At 45.4% G+C, this 26,076-nt stretch overlaps 3 protein-coding genes across 3 annotated transcripts in view; 1 reads left to right on the forward strand and 2 right to left on the reverse strand.

Moving 5' to 3' along the window:
- The window catches only part of chrnb1l (cholinergic receptor, nicotinic, beta 1 (muscle) like), a gene marked incomplete at its 5' end in the record, with an annotated part of 25,413 nt that extends 3,728 nt beyond the window's left edge, over positions 1–21,685 (reverse strand). The window contains 10 exons of the mRNA XM_080792299.1: positions 159–297; positions 10,389–10,576; positions 12,071–12,294; positions 12,782–12,970; positions 15,192–15,339; positions 15,957–16,065; positions 16,339–16,448; positions 17,012–17,056; positions 18,127–18,260; positions 21,628–21,685. Coding sequence (XP_080648425.1) covers positions 159–297; positions 10,389–10,576; positions 12,071–12,294; positions 12,782–12,970; positions 15,192–15,339; positions 15,957–16,065; positions 16,339–16,448; positions 17,012–17,056; positions 18,127–18,260; positions 21,628–21,685 — 1,344 coding nt within the window. The remainder of the gene's footprint in view (positions 1–158; positions 298–10,388; positions 10,577–12,070; positions 12,295–12,781; positions 12,971–15,191; positions 15,340–15,956; positions 16,066–16,338; positions 16,449–17,011; positions 17,057–18,126; positions 18,261–21,627) is intronic.
- LOC308335722 (signal recognition particle receptor subunit beta-like) overlaps positions 1–26,076 on the reverse strand; it is a 398,251-nt gene that overhangs the window by 51,520 nt on the left and 320,655 nt on the right. The gene's annotated exons all lie outside the window — the stretch shown is intronic.
- LOC308335847 (sodium-dependent lysophosphatidylcholine symporter 1-B-like) lies at positions 1,546–3,147 on the forward strand (the record flags this gene model as incomplete). Its single annotated transcript, XM_080793066.1, has 1 exon — positions 1,546–3,147. One exon carries the CDS (start codon positions 1,546–1,548, stop codon positions 3,145–3,147), a length of 1,602 nt encoding a protein of 533 aa, XP_080649192.1.

Raw genomic sequence — 26,076 nt, forward strand, 5'->3', positions numbered from 1 at the left:
GCTATTTTTCAATAGCTAAAGCATAACATGATGCTAACACCAAAATGGGTGCCCGGTCAGAATGGGTTAACTCCCAATGCCGCACATTTTTTACCAGGGTTATTAACAGGGAATAGGTGTAACTTATAACAGCGTGGGAATGCGTGCGCAAGTCTCACCGAGTCGCTCGTGTCCTGCTGCTTCAGCTGCTCAGCCATGTAGGTGACGGCGGCGATGGCCGACTTGAGGTTGGGCGGCAGGATGAGACAGTAGCTGTCGGTGTCCATGTATCTGTGCAGCTGCACCGTGCTCTCCGTCCTAGGGGGGGAGGGGGGTGGCACTGACGTTATGTTTTTTTCAAGCTACATGTATCTTGATCCATTTTGACCTGAGATCAGATTCTAAAAAAGTCTTCTACATCCTGACAGTTTTCTGAAAAAGCTATGTTTCTATATGTCAGTCGTTCTTCGACTTTTCAAAAATAGCAGACCTACAAGCTCGTAGCGCGCCACTCGGTGGCGCGCTATGAGCTTGTAGATCTGCTATTTTTCAATAGCTAAAGCATAACATAATGCTAACACCAAAAGGGGTTCGTCTCTAGTGTCAGGTGGAAACCTCATTATGTCCAAAACGGTTACCTTTCAGGATTCAAATTTAAAAAAGAGCAAAAGTGGTAGATCGACAAGCTCGGGCTTGTACATCTACTACTTTTCTTTTGTGGCTTTCGCCTTTATTTGCCCATTGGCCATTGGCTATTTGTTGTAAGTAAAAAAAGATCACCCCCATGTGAAGTGAGGGCGCTCTTATCATCATGCATCATCTCATACTGGCCAGTATCAGAATGCCTGTTGCCTGTTTCCACAAATTCACGGGTCAAGTTCCGACACATGTTTTGGTCTGACGGTCATTAGACCGACAACCTACCTCTATCCCTAACCTAACCATAACCAACCTACCTCTAGTAGGTTGGTAATAATACTCCTGTGATTTTCCGGAATGACATTTGTGTTGACTCTGTTCATTGCGAACGCAGTGAGCACTTACTATGAGACCTAGCAGATCATGTCTGTCTGTCTGTCTGTGTGTGTGTCCGTGTGTCCCCCCTTTGTGCCCATATATGGAGCTGAGTGATTTGTTTGTGATTGATGCAACACACTCCATATTTGGACGTATAGCTGCTTTGGGGACTCCTTATATGGTTATGGCTAAGTTAAAAACTTAACTTAAAAATAACTTAACTTAAAAAAATAATAACTTAAAAATAAATCTTAAAACCAAATATGTATGAGCTGCGTTCGCTTCCCGCGTTTGCGCGTCTTACTGGTATATTATATGAACAGAGTCAGACTACCCATTGGTTCTCGGTAGTGCAGTAGTATCCCTTATCATACCACTCGAAGGCCAGTCGGTGATGTCATTTACCCGTCGATATAGAACCCGTAATGCGTTATCTGTGATGTCAGCCTGATGCTCGGGTCACCCTATAAGGTGTCGAGCAGATGCACATTGGCTGTCCGGGTTAAGGAGGGTAAAGCTACAAACGGCTCTGGCATAAACAGAATAGTTATGGCTCAAGAAGAGGTGACAGAAACGGGTTCATCGAATAGCCAGGCGGTCATCCCAGATGGCACCGTCGTCACAGACGGCAAAGGCTCAGATGGCGTCAAGGTCGCGGGGAAGAATGAGCCGAGGAACAGTTTGTCCATACGCGAAAAACTGTGCTATGCCGTCGGCGGAGCGCCTTACCAGATCACGGCATCCGCGCTGGGCTTCTTCCTGCAGATCTTTCTGCTGGACGTGGCCGAGCTGAACCCCGTCCACGCGTCCATAATTGTGTTCGCCGGTCGAGCGTGGGACGCGATAACGGACCCCACGGTGGGCTTCCTGGTGTCCCGCAGCCCGTGGACGCGATTCGGACGCATGCTGACCTGGATCGTGCTGTCGACTCCCCTCGCCGTGGTGGCGTACTTCTTCGTGTGGTACGTCCCCCCTTTCGAGAACGGCAAGGTCGTCTGGTACCTGGTGTTCTACTGCCTCTTCATGACACTACAGACCTGCTTCCACGTGCCCTACTCCGCCCTCACCATGTTCATCAGCACGGAGCAGAAGGAGAGAGACTCGTGCAGCGCTTACAGGATGACCGTGGAGGTTCTGGGCATGTTGATCGGCACAGCCGTCCAGGGGCAAATAGTGGGCATGGCCAGCGCGCCGTGCATCCCCGTGTCCCATAAGTTTGCCATCAATGGCACCGCTCCTCCCATGATCCTGGAAGACGCGAAATTGGACACGAAATTTGCCTACATGATGGCCTCGCTTGCCATCAGCGGCATCTACATTCTCTGTGCCGTCGTCCTCTTCTTTGGAATCAAGGAGAAAAAAGAATCCCTGCGCACCCGGTCGGAGCACATGTCTTTCGTCCAGGCAATAAGGATGGTTATGGGGTACCGACCCTATGCCATACTGAACATGGCCTGCCTCTTCACGGCGACGGGCTTCTATCTCCTGGAGGGGAACTTTGCGGTGTTCTGCACCTATACGCTGGGCTTCAGAAATCAGTTCCAGAACGTTCTGCTGGTCAGCATGATCTCCGCTACCCTCAGCGTTCCCTTCTGGCATTGGCTACTGACTAAGTTCGGGAAGAAGACGGCTTTTTATGCTGGAAACCTGCTCGCAGTTCCCTTCCTAATTCTGATAGCGTTAGTGCAGAGCAACCTGATCCTCACCTACATCATCGCCTTTGTTTGTGGAGCGAGCATCGGCGCAGCCTTACTGATCCCGTGGTCGATGCTGCCCGACGTGGTCGACGACTTCAAGGTGCACAATCCCGACTCCATCGGCCACGAGGCCATCTTCTACTCCTTCTACGTCTTCTTTGGCAAATTTGCAGCTGGCATTTCCCTGGGCATTTCCACACTGAGCTTATATTTTGCGGGCTACGTTACCCGAGGCTGTTCACAGCCAGACGCGGTTAATTGGACCCTACAACTGCTGGTCTCCGTCGTGCCCGTGCTCCTAATTATGATTGGCTTGGTTATTTTCTACTATTATCCAATCAACGAGGAAAGGAGGCAAGGGAACAGCAAACTGCTCCAGGACAGCAAACCAATACTGACCAATACTTTTTTCAAGATTCAAGAGGACTCGACGGGGATGTCCAACATGGTCTAGATTAGAATATCTTTGAAACATGGACCCCAGAGCTGACCCTGACCAATTTGGTGCTCGAGTTTAGCTCTTGCACTGCAGACAATTCCACCATCAATTGTTGTGTTCATAAACTCACAAATGACTGCATGGCTTTATGTCTTTGAAACATTATTGTAGTTCTATAAGGCTACCCATGTGATGGAAGCCAATGAGGCTTGTGGCTGAAACCGTGCCCAGATTTGGAGATTCTAATTACAGCATCGATACACCAGACAGCAGAGCTTCTGCTGGGAGTGTGCCTTTATTGTCATCATGGCAAGGCTCTGAAATCATGCAAAGCACAAAATAAAATAAAAATTACAATACAAACGAATGATGGTAAAACAACTAATACAAACTATACAAATACAGGAACTGTTCCTGTAGAAAAGTGTCATTCAATACTCAAGAATGAGGGTAAATTTATCACTCACCCCTACCAGGTACAGGCAGTGTCACATGTTCTGCAGGACAGCAATACAAAATATTACGATAAGTGACTAGCAGATTAATGTATATTACTGTGTATGCATTGGTGTAACAGTGTGAGCACAAAAACTACAAGAGAGCATTTACACTTTATTTTTTTCTTTCGTCCTTGTCTATGGTTCTGACAGCCTCAGGAAAAAAAAATCTTTCCGAGCCTCAAGCCCTGGGATTTGAGAACGTGGCCACCTTCCAGGACCAAGGCATTATACACCACAGTGTTCTATTCCAGGTCAACCAGTTTGCTAGCCTGGCCCGATGAGGACTGTAGTGTCAAAGGAGCTGAGCTGTAGCCAATAAATAACATATCGCCCTTCCATGTTGAGATGGGAGAGGGCGACATGCAGAACCTGGGAAATTGCTAAATCAGTGGTTCTGCTTGGAAAGTATAGGCAAGCAAACTGCAGTGGCTCCAATGTGCTATAGGGAAGAGAGGAGAAGCTGTGGCATTTTACTAGCCCCTCAAAGCACAAGTTGTTGACTCGTTAACACTAGCATGTCTGAGAGGTAATTTTGTTGACCGTTTAAAGTTGACTATCTTTGCCCATGAAGCTTTCAGAAGGTTCCCCTTCAATGACCATCACCATCCATCACCATTCTATCATCTCAGAAACCTTTGACATCTGAAATAAATTCTAAATGTGAATTTAAGCACATGCTACTTGTGTCTGATTTTACTGTTAAGGCCAGTTGGGGAGGCATTCTTGGGTATGGGGACAATGGCAGACCTTCTGAAGCATATGGTGGGGAACACTGGTACCCCTTTTTTGTGGGTTCAATCTTTGGAGATAACCCAGTTCTGTTATAAATGTGCGAATTCTGTCCATGTGTAAGTCGCCAACAACCCGAGATAGTGCTGTGACTGACCTTGAGATAGGCAGTATAGCGGATCCGACCAATAAGTCCATAAAAATAGGCATGAGATGATCTGAACCAATGATCTGAACAATATGCCCATATAAAACTCAGCAAGGACCCAAGGGAGTGCAGTCGACTCTGTCGGATAGGCGCTCGTCCAGAACCACCGATCTGAACTAAACGCCCAAATGGGCATATGCTGATCACATCAGCGATCTCCATATATGGGCATAGAAGGGACCCAGGCAGGAAGACGAGACAGATGCAGAGATATCCATACGAGCCTTAAAGGGTACACAGACAGAAGACTGCCTGTGCACTTTTAGTACCTGGGTTACTAATTGACACTGGCTGTTACTGTCCAGTGGAGGACATGCTGACCTAGAGTGCCATTGACTTCTTCTCTAATCCATCATGGCTCATGCCAATGCCGCTGCTGTGGGTGGGTGTCCTTGTCTCCCCTCGAGCCAATCGCCAGGACTGGCCATATTCTTTGGTGCACCCCCCCCCCCCCCACCAAACCCAACCCAACACAAACCCACCACCGCCTGAGTGACCATGGCACGCTCCTAACATGAGGGGGTGACATTGTGACAGGGTTGGATCAATGCTTTTTTGACACCGAACTCTGGGAAGAACCACTGTGTGGGCATCTTTATGTCAGAGGTTTTCAAGTTTAAAATCAGTTTAACCACTTTAACTCTAGCAATCTACAAGCTAGTCTATTTTCAAGGAATCTTGAATCTTTTTTTTGTAAACATACAACACCACAAATCTTGTAATTTTGGTCTGCAGCCAAATGCATGTTCATTTGGAGGTCCTTGACATGAAAAGGTTTGAGAACCAACTGCTGCTGTTTTATGTACTAATTTTCACTCCAGTCCACATGAGATGCTGTGGTTTCCAGATTCCTGTTACAGACAGACGTACACACAGACTTGGTGCATTTACATAGAGTGGTGTCCTTTGGGCAATGGCCTGTCTTGGAACGACGCAAGTTGGAAATGCATGCCCCACCCAGTCAGAACAGGCCAGCTCCATATATGGACACTGGACAGGGGCCCTGTCCAGAGCCCGGGCAGAGGGCTTTTTGGGGCGCTTCTGGACAACCGTGGGTGCGACCGACTCGACACCGGGCACTGTGTCCGTGAAAAATGAAACAAATGCATTACAAGATGTATAGATATATTAATTCATATCAGCAGGATGACGTCTAACATTTACTGCCCTAAGCCATTCTTGCCTGGCAAAAAATTACATATTTAAAACAAAATTACATAAATTACAATACCCTAAACAAACATTGAAGTCAATAGACTTGGCTGGCATATATTAAGCTACCGGTATATATGGGTTTCCGTTCCCACCTGCACTTATATCTGTGCCTTTTAACAATTATTGTTACCTTATGTACCGTTTTTATTGGGCAAATAAAAATAAATGAATACATTAAAAAAGGCTTTACTGTGTAGGCCTATAACCTGACATGTGCTTTGCCAATAATGAAGCTCTAAATAAACACACAACTGCCTGTGTGTCCTGCTGCCCAACATGCTAGCACTGTGTGTGTGTGTGTGTGTGTGTGTGTGTGTGTGTGTGTGTGTGTGTGTGTGTGTGTGTGCGCGCTCGCGTGCGTGTGCTACGCTATACAGTATGTGATCACCATCGCCAACGAGGGTGTGGCCTCTGGGGACAGCTATAGCTAATAAGACTGCCATGCCACCAGCACACGGCTAGCATACAGCTGAATGTCAGGCGGCTAAACCTGTAACAACTTAGCTGGTCTCTCCTGCACAGTGCAGTGTGTCTCTACGAGACACAGTACTAGAGAGGGGGTCCACCACTGTCCTAACCGCATTATAGAGACACTCACACAGGACATTATGTCTTTTAACATACCTGTCCTGTTTTACAGCCGTTTGCAATGGACTAATGTAATGCTCTCTCTGTGTGTGTGTGTGTGTGTGTGTGTGTGTGTGTGTGTGTGTGTGTGTGTGTGTGTGTGTGTGTGTGTGTGCTCTCGTGTAAGGTAAACATCTCAAACATTGAACAAATATAAAACTATTTATATCTGCTAATGTTGTTTCCACTTACAAGACATGTTCCGCCTTCTCATTTCATTTCTATTCCTGACCATAAACCTTTCACACTGTGCCCTCTTGTTATGCGATTTGGTTTCCTTTTGTTTATTTCTATGACTATCTTTGAAACTTTGGGAGCTTGAACACATTTTCTTTTCACCCACTGTGACGTGACAATAGAGCTGAATTTTTTGACTTCACCACATCTAGTAATATCTATGCTATAGTTTAATCGTACCATTATTAGGTTATAATGTCACGTGAGTAATGTGTTCTGGATTCCTTCAGGATTTTCTTTGGTTAAATGAATTAAATGACATTTGGATTTTAAAAAGCAGCCATCACAAAAGAGAAAGAAAGCCAGACTGTAGGACGGACACACACACACACACACACACACACACACCCACACCCACACACACACAATGTATAGACGTGTCACCTCCTAAAGACATCCGCCCTGGCACCGTCTCGGGGCATACCAGCCAGATTGGCACCTCCTTGTACAGTATGTATACAGTACATGTCTGTGTGTCTCATGTGTGCACTTTCAGAGCCGAGGCTGGTAACTCAAGAGGCCGATCGGGGTCGCGGGACACCACCCAACGACGACTCACCCACCTCTTTTAGACGGTAAAACAATATGAAGGAAGTCCAACAAAAGAGCATGGGGCGTGCGGCGCATGCCTCTTCACGTGTACGTTTGTATATAAAGTGTAAATGTATTTCTGGTTGTGTGGACTTGCGATAATTTCTGAATGCATATATATGTGGATGTGTGTGCGTGCATCAATACTATGTGTCTCAGGGCTGTGTGCCATGCTGCATTCCATTAGCATTCCATGGCTTCTATTCATTACCACAGGCTTATGCCACACACGCCGCACACACACACACGCGCACAATAGCCAAACACCCACAGACCCAAAATAGCCGACCTGCAAGCTCACAACGGTCATGACACGACTGAGCTTGCAGATCTGCTATTTTGGGTGTACAATGGCCACACACAAGTGTGTAAATCAGACAACCCTAACCCCCAAGCTGAACCTTTTCCTAATTGTGTGACTAATTCTAAAAATATCTATATTAAACAACGAGAACCACTTCAATTGCGACAATGAGGAAAATGGTATACTTGCGGGGACATTTGGCTCTCTAAAGTACACACACACACACGCGCGCACGCACGGTTGCAGTCTCCTAAACTAAAACAAGCCAGAATGGTCCTTTACCCCCCTCCCCTCCATTTCTGGGATTACCCCCTAATGCCTAACCTAAACAGAGACTTAGGGCCTGGCGACTGTGGACGGGGGTCCTGGGGCTTAACTGGGACTGAAACTGATGCGCTTGGAACGGGATGACAGTTACCCAGCAGCACATGCAGTGAGTGGACCTGTTTATCATGGCAAGGCTGGTGGGCGATTGCCCAGATTGCCCTGTCGTCGTCGGCCTACCAAGTGGACCTGTTGTCAGAGCCATTCATCATCACTGAGAGGGTGATGGCAGGGCAAAGGACGGCTTGGTCAGAAAGTGTGGCTTGGAAATAATATTGAGATATTCAGGGGCCGTCAACTATAGCTGGTTGGGAAAAGAAAGTCTGCACAGCACACATATAAACATCGACTTCTCATCTGGCCTCCGTGTGGCATTGACCACATGGAGGCCATTTAGTTGTATTTTGGGGAGCTGCGTATTATGTTTTCTCATAAATTATTGCCCATATTCATGACAGTGTCATTCCAAAATAGTCGAGTTTTCTCCGACGGGTGGCTGGCATCTCCATTGGAGATAGGATGAGAAGTTCAGTCACGCGAGAGAGACTCAGGAGTAGAGTCGCTGCTTCTTCGCTTGGAAAGGAGCCAGCTTGGATGGTTTGAGCATCTGGTTAGGATGCCACTCGAGCGTCTCCCTAGGACCTCCCTAGGATACACGTCCTACTGGGAGGAGACCCCGGGGCAGACCAAGGATCAGATGGAGGGATTACATCTCCAAACTGGCCTTGGAACGCCTCGGGATCCCCAGGAGGAAGTTACTAATGTTGCTCTGGAGAGGGAAGTCTGGAGCTCTCTGGTGGAGCTGTTGACCCCGCGACCCGAGTACGGATAAGTCATGAAATAATAATGTCTGACTGTAATAGCGTGCCAAAAATAGCTGCCAGGTTGAGTAGATTTGTCTGTTTGATAAATATTGAACCAATTAAAAAAGGTACAGTATTAACAGGAGCTTGTGACCAAATAATAACTTGATTGGATCCATTGGAACACAAGTTGTTTTCCATTTCCTGACAGGTATAAGGGTTTTGGACATACAAGGATTGCACCCGACAGTGGCATGAGTGCACACTACATAGTCTATTTGTCAAGGTTGTTGTCCATGAGAGCTACAGTAGCTATCTGCCTGCCTGGGGGCTGCATACCAAATGACCTAAGACATACAGTACAGTCGGCTAACTGGGTTGATGTAGCTGTACAGCACTGTGAGCTTTACTGTAATAGCAAGTATTTCAGTGAAAAGAAGAAGAAAAAGCCAAAAATAGCCAAGCTTGTTTTTTGAGGGGCTATGTCTAGCTTTTAGTGTGAGTGTAAACACAAACTTTGTCCCAACACAACAAATGCCATTGATAATGAATGGCCAGTTTTCAGTGTTAGTGTACTGTAAACACAAACATTAAAAGCTGGACTTAGGATGTGATTGGCCAGAATGAGATGATGTATCATGTATGATGATAAGAGCGCCCCTCACTTCACACGGGTGTGATCTTTGTATTCATTTAAATATATATGTTAATCCAATATTAAACCATTTCCATAACAGTGTGTGGGTGGCAGTTGTGCTACACGAGAGCTAAATGGTCCAAGCTTTAATCTAATTTAATTTATATTTAATCTAAATCTTTTACGACTCCTGCAATTGCCGGCCGGAGGAAAACCTAATTTGCCATTTGCAGTGCTTAGTTATGGAAGCACCCGGGGGATACTTCTCCATGGTAGTAATATGTATGTATATTGAAGAGTCATATTTTTTAGAGAACCCCCGACTTCTGCATATAGCGAGATTAAATCGCACGAGGTAAAGTAGTGAGTAGAGCTATACTTTTGGATCAGTCGAGTTGAGGGAGATTCACGCTACCAAAAGAGCATGCGTTTGGACGGGCTGATGAATAGTTTCCAGTGTGTACTGATGAACATGGCATGTGCTTGGACCAACACAATGGCCAGTGTTCAACACACAACCCCCATTCATTGTCATGGAGGGACATTCGTTGTAGGATGTCTCAAGCGATACAGCAAAAGATGGGAGTTTTTGATTGCAATTGAACTTGTTTAATGTAAAACTGACCCTTACAGAAGTGATTCTCCACCTATTTCAATTTCAAGAATTTTCATTTGGCTCCTAACCACTAATCATTTAGCTGGGGACCACCTGCAACCCCCTCAAGGCCCCCCCATGTTGAAAATCCCATTACCGCTCCAGACATCCGTGTTTTTGGCAATCATGGTCAAATCCACCAGTAGAAACCGATTAGGAGAGCAACCCCATGTTTCTTAACCCATTTTGGGGTGGGAACCTTTGGTGTTGGCATTATGTTACGCTTTAACTATTGAAAAATAGCAGATCTACAAGCTCGTAGGTCTGCTATTTTAGAAAAATCGAAAGAACAACTGACACAGAAACATAGCTTTTTCAGAAAACTGTCAGGATGTAGAAGACATTTTTTAGAATCTGATCTCAGGTCAGAATGGGTTATAACTTCAGGACAGTGCGTATATAGGTGTGGAGGGTGTGGAGCCTCACCTGCCTCTCCAGGGAATGACCAGGTCAGGGTTGATCTTCCTGAAGACGTACTCTCCTCCTCTTCCGGGCCTCCAGCCCAGGCCCGGGGCCTCCTCCTCCCTGCAGGGCTCCTCCTCCTCCGGGGGCAAAGCGTCCTCGGCGTTGGGTCTCTCCATGCCTATGTACTTGGGCAGGATGTGGATGAACACCTGCACGACCACGGGGGGACATTCACACGTCAGAGCGGCGCCGTGGCATTGTTCCCACTTTCCCTAGCCCTGGTCCAGTGCTTACAGCGAGTCTCTCTCTGACGCCCTGTGGAAGTCCCTTCCGCAGCCCTCTGGTGATATTCTCACTCCCGTGCGAGGATTTTCAAATCCCAGCAAATAAACAAAACGACGTAACTACTCACCGAAACAAAGCCTGCTAGACCTTGGTAAAAGTCTATTCTCTGAGCTGGGGAAAAAAAATAAAAATGCACTATTTTAATCATTCAATAAAATGAATCCAACCAGATCGGCGCAGGCAAAACCCGGAAATGCTGTAGTAGAAGAAATGACTGCCCGGTAAATTCAGGGTACATTGCGTTATTAAAATGGCACAAAGTGCATTTTAGAGAGAAGCTGGGGACCTGAGATGCTTCCCAGCTTCGAGAATAGACTTTTACCAAGGTCTAGCCGGCTTTGTGTCGATGAGTAGTTACGTCATTTTGTTTATTTGCTGGGAATTGTAAACACTCGCACGGGAGTGAGAATATCACCAGAGGGCTGCGGAAGGGACTGCCACAGGGCGTCGGAAAGAGACTCGCTGTAAGCCCTGGACCAGGGCTACACTCTCCCCATTACTAACCCTAACCGCACATGAAGCCACGTAGTGGAAGTAATGGGATGTCGGAAGTATGGGCAAGGCCCCATCAGAGCTATGTGTGAAACAGTTAATAAAACGAATCAATTTAATAATAACAATTATTACAAAATAACAATTGATAGTCTAATTCGATCAAATAATTGATTAATAATCTAACGTCATTTTGGACATGTTGGTAAAAAGCTTTTTTGCAAGTGATTGCAGTGAGACAAAGGCATCCGTCATGCATGACTCGATACAGCATTCAGGAGGTGTAGTTCAGGACTCTATATAGCATTCTGAGATTGTGGAATACTTGTCTGGGTACGTGAAATTAAACCTCTATAACTCTCAAGAGTTGCAGGCCCGTAAGGGTCCATTTGTTTTTCAACCATCCCTAATTTTAAGCTGGGGACTGCGAGTCCCCGGACCCCACCCCACCCACTTTGAGAACCACTGAAAGAGAGTTAAATGGACTGCCCATTCTCTCTCAACTAAATGGTAAATGGTGTATTTATATAGCGCTTTTATCCAAAGTGCTTTACATAGATAGATCACGCATTACATTCGCCCATTCACACACACACACACACACACACACACACACACACACACACACACACACACACACATTCATACACCGATGGCGGAGGAAACCAGGCAAGGCACATCGGGAGCAATTAGGGGTTCAGGGTCTTGATCACGGACACTTCGACACCGACTCTGGGGGAGCCGGGGATCGAACCTGGAACCTTTCTTCGGTTGCCATCCATCCAGCCACTCTATACCGGCCACTCTACCCCCTGAGCCACTGCCGCCCCCAGTATAACCACGGCCATGCAGTGATAAGTCCTCACCTTGCGGACCCACAGGGGCATGATGTGCGTGCTGGGCGTGCGGTGGTGCAGGTTGAGCACCACCACGCTGAGGATGACGGAGAAGGTGACCAGGATCATGGTGAACATGACGTAGTTGACGATCATGGGGATGCCCAGGGACGTCTCGGGCACCCTGTCGGCCAGCAGGAGCATGAAGACGGTGAGAGCGATGAGGACGGAGATGGACAGGGTCATCTTCTCCCCTGCAGAGAGAGGCCCCACACGGGGGAACGCTCTGGGATTACAGTGGTTCTCACACTTTCTAAATGCAGACTTGGGTCCATTTGGTTTCATTTTACACTCAAGAGTTCGATTATTGTTAAACATCTGCATTACTTAATTTACAAGAAGTCCACAGACCAGAAGCAGGACACAACTCTCTTAAGTTTTAACCCATTGAAACCGGGGAAAGCACCTGTGTCGTTTTAGGTTTTAGCTGAAAAGCATTATTTAATACTTTGCCTATTCAAAAATATCAGATATACAAGGTCACTATGAGCTTCTAGCTCAAACATTTTGAACTAAAATCTTTTTGCTTCTCACAAAATATTTTGTGATGGCAGTCGACCGCCAAATACACATAACTTTCACATGAAAAGGTTTGAGAACCACTTATACATTTATAGAATCGGCCTCATGGGTCTTAACGGGGTTCATTCTATATATTCTAATGCTAAACAACCGACTGACCCGCTCCGGGGGGCAGGTAGAAGACAAAGATGGCCAACACGCTGGTGAGGATGCAGGGGACGATGATGTTGATGATGTAGAAGAGAGGCTTGCGCTCGATGATGAGGTAGAAGGTGATGTCCTCGTACATGTCCTCCTCCTTGACGTTCTTCCTGCTGCGCCGGTGGCAGATGTTCCACTCGCCGTTCTCTGTGGAGAAGAAGACACACGTTGGAGGGGGTTGAGGGCACGCGGCGACCAGCAAAGGGGGAAAAGGGCCAAAGTGGAACACAGAACGAAAAGTGGATGAGAAGTGCTCTTTCTTTCGTTCTCTCTCCCTCATTCGTGGACTTAACTTTTTGGCTGCCATCTAACGTTTATAAACGTAGCTACGGTAGGCTATCGGTACCTACTGGTGCTCTATACGCGTATGTTCGTAGACAACCGTATGCTCCATATATGAAAGCAGCGACCGTCTATTTACCTTTTAGCATTGCTCCGGTTAGTATGGAGAGCCACCTGGTGGCTGGTTGCAGTGTTGCCAACTCTCCAGTAACGGAAGTAGCTAGTGGCTCCTCGAAAAGTCGCCAAAAGTCGCCAGGGGTGGGATATGCGCGCGCGTAGCGCGCGCCGCCCCTAGCGACTTTTTTGCGTCCCTAGCGACTTTTAGGCGCCCCTTAGTGCACTTAGTTTGTATCATCTCTTCATTTGATAACACATCGTTTAAACTCATTGTAATATTTAAAAAAAACATACCTCAATTTAACTAATGTTTAGAACGCTATTTTGTTCCGATCCATACAGGAATTAGAAGGTTAATACTTTATGCATCCGAGTGTGTATTTTATTTTTTACTAGCAGACTAAACTGAGCTGCCAGTGCTTCCTCCTTTCTTGCTCTGTCGAGCTCGAGGGGCGCGTTCGGAAATACCGCACCGGAGCGCACTCGCCTAGGCAGAGCAAGAAAGGAGGAAGCACTGGTAGACAGTCTGTGCAGTGTGCACATAACCGAGCCGAGGAAGCCACTGAGCCTGCTGTGACCTGTGAGCCAGACCAGACGCGCCGACCACTTTTAGTTTTGCCAATTTCGCGGATTTGAGGCTGAGAAAAAAAAAAAAAAGATTTTATCTCTGGCGCATATCTGGCGCCTGTCAACACGATTTGTCCCCAATTCACCAGGGGAAAAAAGCTAGATTTCTCGCCAGAAGCTTTTCACTAATTCAGTCGCTAGGGGGGTCTGGAAAGAAGCTAAATATGACGACAAATCCGCTAAGTTGGCAACACTGGCTGGTTGTAATGCTAGCTAAGGGGTCTGAGCTAATGCAATTTTTTCACTGTGCTCACTGCTCACAATAAAAGCCCTCACCTTCCTGAATAACCCGGAAAGGAAACAATATTAAGGAGCATAGCGTTAGAGTGGATGCGTGGCATTCCTGTGTGGGTACGCTACCACCTATCGGCACAGAAATAGTTAAACATTAACCACGTTTCATGACATTCATTTCTATCGTTTTTCTTTTAGATTTTATGACCTCAATTAACACCCAAACTTGAACTTTGAACATCCAGTGGATTTTCTGTGATCCGTGTCTTTTGATCTGCTATGAAAGCAGGCAAAATCCCTCAACATCGGCTGGCTAATTCTTTATTATGTTTTTGTTATGTCATATGGGATTCGTGGACTGTTATGCAACAGTCCACTGGCAAATCAGAGCACTTGTTTGAGCCTAATTATAAAAAGTAAAAAAACAGACCACAGAAAATCTACTGATCTAATTCAAGCATTTCTTTTGTACCAAAGGTGTGGTATCAAAAGGCACTGAACAACACGGAAATCAGCTTGGTTTGACAAACTTGGGAAAAGTTCTTCAGAGAAAGGTATATGGCCATTGCTGTGCAGAGATGGCTTTGGCCAGCCACAGAGGAAGACTTCCTCAATCTGCCAGAATAATTGACCAGATTGAATCCGATGAATATCTGGTGAAAATAGACTATTTTGAAGTGTAGTGCAGAGCGAAAATAGGAGTAGGACTAAGTATAGAGCCCTGGGGGACTCCAGTAAACTAAGTATATAAGGATTCAAGTGGTTAACCGGTTAAAACCGAGAAAGCATCTGTGTCATTTTAGATTTTGTTTTATACTTTGGCTATTAAAAAATAGGTGTGTTTATATTTAAAAAAGAATGATAATAATCGCATAGCATGTCACTTCGTGCCACGATATGAGTTTGTAGATAAGTAGATATGAACATTTCCTTTTGGGCGTTTCTGGAACAACACATTTTCTGAAAACTGTTAGGATGTTGATATAAGGGGACAATGAGAGATCATGCAAAGCAAACTCATGCGTTTCCACGAGCAATTTTCAACAAAGATGCAGGTTGCTGGACGAGGACATGAAGTTGAGTACGAGGCAGACGGGAGGGCACCAGCCTGTGAACGCGTTCTCGTCGATAACAATCTCGTGGATCTCGTTGTTCTCTTCGTCCAGGTAGTACTGCAGCTCCACCTCGGACGAGTCGTAGTTGTAGGAGCTGAACACCATGCTGCAATTCTGCCAGTCAAACGGGAAGTACTGCACCTGTGGTATACGTGGAGGAGTACTGCAGTTTAACGTTTCAGCCTCTGTGTAGGCCGCAGGTGGCCCACAACATATTCAAGTGCAAGCAAAACAACAGACAGACAGACAGACAGACAGACAGACAGACAGAGAAGCTGTACGTCAGGTATCGTTTGATGTATGGTTGTCTTTCCTTTTACTTGTTGAGTTGTTGTTTTTGACACTATACCGTTGCACATGAAATGTGTCCTCTTGCATTTACCCATCCTAACTAGTAATGGTGGGTGCTAGTAGCCTGTGATACATTAGACAGCAGCTACTGTACCTGTAGCACTTTTGTCAGTCATCAGCCCTTATCATGACCATGCATAGTGGAGCCAGTATGGACATTTCCTACATATTGATGTTGTCAGCCATTGTCCAACGTCTCTTTTGGCGCGTTGTCCGACTACTAAGCCTATAAATCTCACCCTAACAAAGTTATTGTATCGCGCAGTTTCACTATGTTTTGGTGGCTCACTCGCGGTAGGCAGTTATGTGGAAATGTCCATATTGCCTCCGTCGCATGGTCTTGATAAGAACATGTTGGTGATTATCGGTCGATACCATTCGAAGTGGGTGGGTAGTGTGGTCTATACCTCTATGGAGCAGCTACTGCGGTAGATGGCCGGAGGAAGCCATTCCACGAATCCGCTGCTGTGAACCAGGACATTGACATAAAGAGCCACGTCAAATTGTCCATCATTACTGCAGAGATACAGAAAAAGGGACAAACATGTCGGAGTTACACGTGATCCCGCCGTTGATGTCTCATGTATGTGTGACCTTCTTCTTGAAAAGGTGCTTAATAAATAAAGCTTTATTATTATTATGTACAGTAAACATCCATTTAATTTAACTCAGTGGCAGACAGTTCAGCGGTATAAATGGTGGGCATTAGACATTCTGGACGGGAACCCGTTTTGGTGTTTTAACCAAGCGTTATTTAGCTATTGAAAAATAGCAGATCTACAAGCTCACTTGTTGATGAGGTAGATGTCAGGACGCCACACCTTGTTGGGGGGGATCCTCAACACTTGAATGTCGTCGTACTCCTCTGGTTTCCACGACAACCTGTAGTCTGTCCATGCCTGGATGGAAAGAGAGAGGAAGAGGAAAGAGAAAGAATAAAGAATAAAATATATAGAATAACTGAATAACCAACGGAAAAAAAGAAAGGATAAACAAAGACAGAAGGAAGGAAAGAAGGAAATAAAATAGTTTGTGAAGCACTGCTGTTACATTTACAACCTTGTTTCACCTACCTTTGATAAATAATTCAAATCCCAGGGATCACCACACACACACACACACACACACACACACACACACACACACACACACACACACACACACACAGGCCGTGCAGAGTTCTAATTAGCATGGGTGAAGAACAGAGCAGAGGGAACTGTGGGGGAGATAAAACAACCAATAAAAAGTGACTGTCCCCATTTGACAGGACAGGACAGGACAGGACAGAGACAGGACAGAGACAGGACAGGACAGGACAGGACAGGACAGAGACAGGACAGGACAGGACAGGACAGGATTTAGTGTGATTTAGGAAAAAAAAAAGATAGAAGGTTTCTGCCCGACAGAGACGATACATTTCTGGTTAATTAATCACGCATGCCTAACATTTAGCATTGTCTACCAGATTCATGAACACGTTGGTCGTCATCTCGCCATTCTTCTCATTCTGTAACAGAGAGAGAGAGAGAGAGAGAGAGAGAGAGAGAGAGAGAGAGAGAGAGATGGAGACATGAGGAATGCCACTATATCTTGTTGTGCGTGACAGCCCTGTTACTTTCAATCCTACTCCATGGAAACTAATTGGTATGCATGATTGGTATAGCCATACAGCGCCACTGGGCTAAGCACCCGTCGGCTAGCTGGCTGCCACTGATACCAGGGGAACGGGAACACGTGTGTGTGTGTGTGTGTGTGTGTGCGTGCACGCACGCACGCACGCACATGCGAGAGTGTACTTACTGTTTATTACGATACTTGTGAGGGACAAATGTGCCCACAAGTATACTATAGCAAAATTTGAAAAATAGACATTGTGAGGACAACTTTCCTGGTCCTCACAGAAATGGATGCATTACTGTAACAACTGATTTGGGGAGTGAGTCATTCGCATAGGAAAATAGTCAGATTGGGTTGGGAGTTAGGATTGGGAATTTAGAGTTTACACTTACACAGAATTAGGACTGATTTATACCAGTGGTTCTCAAAGTGGGGTCCCTGAGGGAGTTCCAGGGGGTCCCCAGCTAAATGATAGTTAGGAGCCAAATGGACTAGTATGGATCTCCAACTCTGAGAGTTAAACTAACATTGATTTTTCTATATATTGGGGTCCCAGAGATAGAAATGCCACTAAATAGGAGTCTGTAGTCTAATGCATGTAAAACTGGGGGTCCTTGAAATGAAAATGGTTGAAAACATATTTAACCATGCAAAGTTATTAAAGAGTTAGTTCAGATTTTTGCTTAAAGCATGAATATTGGTGCTGGTCATTTGGCGGGGGTCTGGGGGCCACTCATTAAAAAAACATGAATCCACAAACTAAAAATAAATAAATAAATTATAGTTATATATTATATATACACACATGAAATAGGGCATATACTGCACATTTATGCATGACTTGTATGTACGTATGTATGTGTGTGCGTAATCTGCATACCGGTATATGTGTTCATGCACACAGTATACGTACGCGCACGCGTGCGTGCGTGCGTGTGTGTGTGTGTGTTCGTTCCGTACCAGGCTTACGAGCTGTGAGAGCGTCATCCCCACTCGGACCATCACTCGCTCCTCCCATGAGCGTGCCGGTCGGACCTTGTGGTTGTAATTCTTGAAGATCTTCTGATGGAGTCTCCTCTCTGTCTCGGACGCTCCTGAGCAGACCAAAACCACCGTTAATAAGCACTCGTGTAAGAAAAAAAAAAAAAAAAAAAAAGCCCACAACATCATCAAAGACACCAGCCATCCCGACAAATACCCTGTTCCAACTACTCCCTTCCAAAAACCACTACCAGAGCATCAAATCTGTCTCTGTAACAGTTTTTCCCCCCAGGCAGTCAGGCTTGCACTGTAATGTAATGTCACTTTATTCTACTATGCACTTTTTTTTCCTCTCTTTTTGTTTGTTTTACTTCTGTAATAGTTGTTGGTTTTTTGTCTACATTAGTGTATATCCTGTGTAGCCACATAGCCATGTAGGTCCACACCGTTTTAGTTGTGACCACTGCCCATATTGAATGTTTGTCACAGTCAGACTTTTGTCATTCATTGTACAGTCTAGGTCTTGTATTTCTATGTATCGTTCCCTGGTCTAGTTTTCATGGTTCTATGTTTGTTTGCTCCAGCTGTGTCTCATTTTGTAATCAACCCTCATGTGTATATCAGTCTTGTTCCCCAGTCAGTCCTTGTTGAGTCATTGTATCCTGTCACCTGTTTCAGTCCGTTTTAAGTTGTTCATGTTCACCTGTCTTCTGAATTAAAACACCAATTAATGGTTTTGAACACTACATGCCTGGCTGTCCTGCGTTTGGGTCCTTACCTCACCTACACATGACAATGTTGTCTTAAGACTGAGAGTGCTCAGAGCACAACATTGTATTTATACATTGCATTTTGTATTGCAATGGGAAGTATATTCCATAGTTGGAGCCAGATGGGAGAAGAGTCTGTGACGTGTGGAGCGTTGTTCCGGCTGTTTTACTCAACGTTCTGCCAGCCTCCCTGTGTTGGCTGGTCTGAGCATGTGGGGCGGGTTGTATAGGATCAGACTTTGAAGATATCGGGGTACCATATTGGTTGTTTTGAAGGCCAGCATCAGAGTTTTCTACTCTGTGTGGGCAGCAACCGGGAGTCAATGGAGGGAGCGGAGAAGGGGGGAGACATGTGAGAATTTTTGGCTGGTTGAAGACCAATGACACAACACCCAACACCCTAATCTAGAAAACTAATTGCCAAAAATGTCAAGAGTTCTAAATGTTCAAAAGTTGTGAAAATAGCAGAATAATGAAGCTCTCCCCGTTCATTAGGACAATATCAGTGTTTTCAGTCTAACAATTTGAAGTTGAATGGGTTCATTTGATCAAATGAATACATTTACAAACAAAATATTGATTCAAGCAACCAAAAAAGATCTGTGGTGCACAGACAGACGTGAAAACGACCCCACATGCGTATTCAAGTAGAAATCCCCTTGTTTAACTAAATTAGATTATTACTGTGTGATTAAAAGGCGTGGAGAGTTACACCGACACACTGCCTGTGTTAGAGCTTCAAGAAGTCTGTCTGGGACCACATTATGCTAAAAATATGTGCACTACCCGACCGTACTGGTTGCCCAGTGTCCCTCTCCAAAAAGCATTCACCAAAATAGCATATCGTCATTGTCGCGCAGAAACCTTGTATCTCCACAGTTCGACGTATTTTATTATTATTGTTTTTTTGCATAGGTTGCAAAAATAGACAAGCTTCTATGTTTTAGGGGGTTTTAAGTGAAAATCATTTAATGGGTGTGACCATGATTTGGGTTTTCTCCGCTACTTCTGTAATGAAAATGACAAAAGCGTAATCATTTACCAGCAGTCAACAGAATGGCATGCACCTGTCGCCAGCATTGACAGGTGACACACTGAAGCCTAGTTTATTCTGTCTCTTGACGAAAATAACGCAGTTGTACGACGAAGCATAGATTGGCTGTGACTTTTTTCCTCCCATGTAGGGGAACCGACATGCGAGGAGGAGCGAAGGACTCACAGTCAGACCGAATTCAACAGTATTTAAGTCAAAGTATGCTGTGGATACTAGTATACCAACCGGTCAAATATTACTCAACTACAAGATAAAGTTGCTCTGTCAAATGTGTACGTAAGTAGTCAAATGTCAATATTTAATATAAAAAAAAATTAATACATAAATAGGAACAACTGCCTATCTACAAACTCTCAGCGCGTAACATCGCGACCAGATCTGAGATTGTAGATCTGTCATTTCCATCACGCTATACTTGCTACGTTGCACCACCGATCAGACCGATATGTCGGAGTCATAGTGTCAGGGGTTTTGTCAGAGTACCCGAGTTTGAAGTCGGTCGGTCCCATATATATATGCACATGGGCCGCTGGGCGTAATATCTGTGGTTTATGGTTATGTCTGAGTCAGAGTGATGTGGCTATTATGGTCCGCCAGCCAGCCAGTCTAGGGTTGAAATAAGGCTTAAGGCAAAGTGTACTTACCCCCGGCCCCCTTCCTAGAAATGTAGTGGAGTCAAAAGTACAATATTTGTCTTTGAACCAATGAACTCTATAGTGTTGTTAAAGTCATCAGTCAAAACTCAAGTAAATGTAATTCGTTTAGTGCCCCCTGATGCAGATAATAGACGCAGGGGAGCACGAGCGAGGGACCAGGTGGTGATCGTTGTCGTCGTTTGGTACTTGGTAGTGAAAGGTGACTGCAGTCGTTGTAATCGATACGCTGCTTGGGAATGGGTTCAAAGGCATAGCGGGCATGCCGCCTCCATCAAGGACAAAAATAGCCTCTGATTATCCAACAATGAACTGTTAATATCATTCATTATTTGTTCCACAGGGGGAAAAGAGCTTTGTGGGACTTTTTTGGGACTTGGGTTTTCTTTTCTGACACCCATGAGTTTGCTGCACGAGGAAATAGTAAAGGAAACACCCTGCCTCCCCAGCGCGCAAACGCATGTGCATGCACGCGCACACGCACACACACACACACACACACACACACACACACACACACACACACACCTGTGGACACCCTCCGAGGGGGACACCAACCTCATCACCCCACACCACACCACCAGGCCTGCAGGTTCACAGGCTGAAGGTCAAAGGCAGTCACACTTGTTTATCTTTCACTTCTATTCTCCCTCTCTCTCTCTCCAACAACAAACATCTCAAATATGGAGAGATAAATCTAATAAATCAAACAATTTTACATTGAAAAGGCACATGCAGGAACTCAGCCTGCATCGGACCATAAGTCTGTGCTTTGGGTGTCAAGCATTGTGCATTTTTTTTCCTTCATCATTTACAGGCGAAGACAACAGAGAGGAAGGCAACTCACCTCGATTTAAATCCTAGCCAATGAATGGCCCCACACTGTTTACGTTCGTTTTAAATCACCATTACACCATCTCTTGCACACAGTCCCCACAAGTCACAAAACTCACAAAATGTAAAAAAAAAAAAACACCACGTCTGTCACACCTGCATGGCTTACCAGTGGAAGTGAGACAGAGGCATCCACATAAGACGATAAGAACAGTGTCTATCCTCATTGTCATATCCGTCCCTGTCCTCTTCAGCCCGTCAATAATCCACTCAGAGATCACCTTGGCAGGCTGATGCCCTTTCCCTCCGGCCCGGCCGGCCGAGCCACAGCGTCCCCACTACGGCGTCCGCTCCGGTGGGGTGGGTGGCTGGGGCCCTTGATCCTCTGTCACCAAGGTACCCAGATGGAGGGTCATGCCCAAAAAGAACACCACTCTCGACCGAAGTATATACAGCTATACAGCTACAACTAGCAACGTCTGCAGATGTCAAATGCTAATCGGCCCCACCGCGGTTAAGCCGACCCTGCTTCCTCCTAAACGCCTCATCTACGACCACAGCTCCCGGGGTGAAAAACCACGGGCTCATTTGGGGCGCGTGTGGAGAGGGGTGGGGGGGTGGAGGGGGAGGGAGTGTGTTTGTGCATGGGACCACAGGCACCTGTCTGCTCCAAAACGGAGGTTAAGGGGAGGGGGGGGGGATGACCATGGGTTATGACAACGGGGTTATATTTGTTTGTGTGCGGGACAAGGGGGTTGAGCAAAAGGTGATGACCCCCCCCCCCCCCAGGGGCTGAAGCTCGATTCATAATTCCCCACACACACAACAACAGTGCCACCCGTTGAAAATGTGCAGCCTTATAAAAGCTCACAACGAGTTGCATCCCGAGCAACACATTTGTGAGCTTGGAGAGAGGTCAGCTATTTTGGCGACGCAGCATAAATTAAGCTTCATGCGAGGAGGAGCTGCAGGGGGATGGCGCTCATCTCCTGCAGAGGGTGTGGGCATCTGGCCAGCCAAGCAATCTCAGATCTGGGACAATACTGCTCGTGGCTGTCGGGTGGAAACCTCATATGTCCAAAACTAATATACACACACACACACACACACACACACACATACACACACACACACACACACACACACACACTGTACAGTATAGCAAATGTAGCAGACAAAGGGCTCTATTTTCGTCCATGCTTTTTTTTTTACTATTTTGAAAAACATTTTTGAATAGTTAAAATATCTATAGCAATAGATAGATAAAAAAATATATCTACAAGCTCACAACGTGTCGATGTAGATCGGCTAGTTGTACTATTCAATTTTCTTTTTCAAAGTAGTAATAAAAAAAAAAAAAGGCAAAGTAGTTTAGGGATAAGGGGTTTAGCATGGACGAAAATAGAGGCCCTAAAGTTGATGTTTAAAGCTTGTGGATCTGCTACTTTTATATGCTTTTGTGTGACGCTTTTGATCAAGCAAGGCTTGATCAAAACACAAAAGTTAGAGGTATGGAGATATAGGAGGTTTCTGCCCGACAGCAAAGTAATTCACCTTTACCTCCGTTCTCAGTCTCTGTGCGGCAGCGCACCACTTTCTTCTCCCAAGTTCAGGTTCAAGTTCAACATTTAAAAATACAATGGCATATTAGTGCTCTGGGCACTCTCCCCGCCTCAACACAGAGGACATGTTGTCGTCACACAAATCACACAAAACAAGACCGGGTCGCATGACGACGTCCATCGTGACAGAATAATGGTCACTAAATAACTATAGTGTCGCGAGTTATATTTGCCTCTCCTAGCGGAGCGGTCCAGGCGCATACCACCAGTGGTGGAAAGACAACTCAAATGTTTTACTTAAGTAAAAGTATAAATACTGCAATGCAGTGTATTCCCGTTAAGAGTAGAAGGTCCCGTGTTAGAAATGTACTAGAGTAAAAGTACAAAAGTATCGGCATTAAAATGTAGCCTACTTAAAGTACTTAAAAGTACTCATATTGCAGAATGTCCCATTTCACAAGTTCAAAATGTATACAAAATATTTTGAAAAAAGTACTAGTTGCAACTAGTAACTAGTTGTTTTCAAACAATTGTAGTGGAGTAAAAGTAGAAATAATGGCTTTGAGATGTAGTGGAGTAGAAGAAATTGGAAATACTCAAGTACAAATACCTCAACATTTTACAGTACAGTACAGTACATGAGTAAATGTACTTCCACCTCTGCATACCACATACACCGTACGTACAGTAGGCTCTAAAATGCAGCATGGCATGGTCAACGACCCCATGCTGCTGTCACTCTCCGTCTCTCTCTCCCTATCTCCTGTCAATCTCTACCATCAATAAAGGCCACAGACAGACAGACGTGCATGTACGTACGTATGTACGCACGCACCAGGGGGGCAGTGAAGCCAATAGTTTCTGAAGCCAGTAGGAGATCCAAGTTCATATAATGGCCCGTTGTGGCGCTGTCATTGGGCCCAAAAAAACACCATAGCTCCATAGAGGTCCATGTATTTTTATATGTATATTTTTGATGACCCAACATAATTTCGTGACCCCACCGTCAGTGTCGGACAGGTCAGCATAAAAGTCTAAATCCCATCAAATGGTGGTCCGTGGCTCAAATGCTGGAAAAACATAATGGGCCTTGAACCACTGGTATATAATACAGACAACAAAGAGGGGTATAGGACAGAGGTGCTACATGTCCTCCCGGTGGGGCCTCCTCACTGGCAGGTGTGCCAGTGGGGCTTGTGCAACAGCACAGCACAGTCTCCACACATCACTGTGTGGAGACTAGTATTAATGACGAGACTGCACCAAGAGTCAAAAAGGGGTAAAACATACTATACTAAAAATGAAAATCACACCCCGTGTGAAGCGAGGCACTCTTATCATCATCTCATTCCGGGCCAATCGCAATTTTCGTTCTCACCTTCGTCTTCAATGTTAGTGTTCACCCTCAAAGCTGGGGCTAGTAGGCCTACCGCTAAAAAAAACAATAAAAACACTCAACTCGATTGGTACTCATACCAAACCTCTTCAGATGCTAAAGTATTGTAGAGTCACAACTAAAGTCTCTGTATTGTTGTAATGTTAAAAAACGATCTAAAATGAAGTGATTTAAGATCATTAAAGCTGAGCTGTTGCATTTCATCCATTGAAGTGACTGAAAGGCAATATTCTCGGGATACTGCCCCGCTCAGAGCCACCGAGCTGCAGCATTGCAGAAACTCTTATTGGGCTCTTTCGAGACGTCAATATGTCTTCTTTCAGTCGTCTGCATCGATTGTTTTTCATAACGGTCACAGTCATCTAAAATGTGTTAATGCCATGTCTACTGTACTCGACTCGCATAGATTAAAGTGCATTCCGTCAACGTCCTGCCCGGGGCTCTTTTAACTGTTGGGCTCCCCATGGCCGCCATTGAACTGGAGCCCCATGAAGTGAACAGAGGGGTGAGTCTGTGGAACGAACTCAATACAGAACTAAAAGTGAGCAACGCCATAAGAACATTTAAAAGATTATACCAGTAAGACGCGCAAACGCGGGAAGCGAACGCAGCTCGTACATATTTGGGTGTTGGACGTATAGCTGCTTTGGGGACTCCTAATATGGTCATGGTGACACAAATCACTCAGCTCCATATATGGGCACAAAAGCGGGACAGACAGACACATCACTCAGCTCCATATATGGGCACAAAGGGGGGACACACGGACACACACACAGACAGACAGACAGACAGACAGACAGACATGATCTGCTAGGTCTCATAGTTAAGTGCTCACTGCGTTCGCAATCACTGCGTTCGCAATAAAGCTATGATAATTGACAAATATATAAAAATCACCTTAGTATGCATAGGCAGTAGATATTACAAAAATAATATAAATTAAAAAAATATATAAATAATGTACTATTATATTTGAAGTAACCACTATATATTTGAAGTAACACAGATATACAAACGCATATGCAGTGAAAATAAACAATACAAATATACACTATATATTTGATTAACTAACTAACTAAGGGCCGATTCATACTCCTATTTTACCACTGTTTCGGCGCTGTAGTGCCAAAATGATTTCGGCTCGTCAGACATTTTCAGTAGCACCGAAGAGCCGACTTTAGGACGGTACCTGAACCCTATATGGTTGAGCAGGGCTCTATGCTAGTGTATATGTTCCGCTTTCTGTTACTGCGGGGAAAGCTTTCACGTTGTGAACTCGTCGATTTACTATTCTCTGCAAAAACACACACCACAATACGAATGCTGGGGTTTAAGTGGTCAGTGTCCTGCCCCCCCCCCCCCTCCTGCGTGTTCTTTGTGTCCTGGTGTGAAATGGGAGGCATGCCCAGTGTGCTACTGCACTGTACCTTAGTGTCTGGTATGCAAGGCATTGGAAAAACACTGGTGGGACGCCAGCTGTCAAGCAACGGTTTATACCGACTAAAAACCGGCCAACTCGCAAGACACCTCTAATTCTGAAGAACAGCGAGAGTCCGCGGCGTCTGAATGAACAACCAATTAGATCACGCTCGACTGCGCTCGGTGAGTCATGCCGTTGGTTGGATGTTAACAGCGGGTAATCTCATCTTTGTCCGTG

This window comes from Protomyctophum bolini, assembly GCF_963924005.1.
Source record: "Protomyctophum bolini genome assembly, chromosome: 20".
Lineage (NCBI taxonomy): Eukaryota > Metazoa > Chordata > Actinopteri > Myctophiformes > Myctophidae > Protomyctophum > Protomyctophum bolini.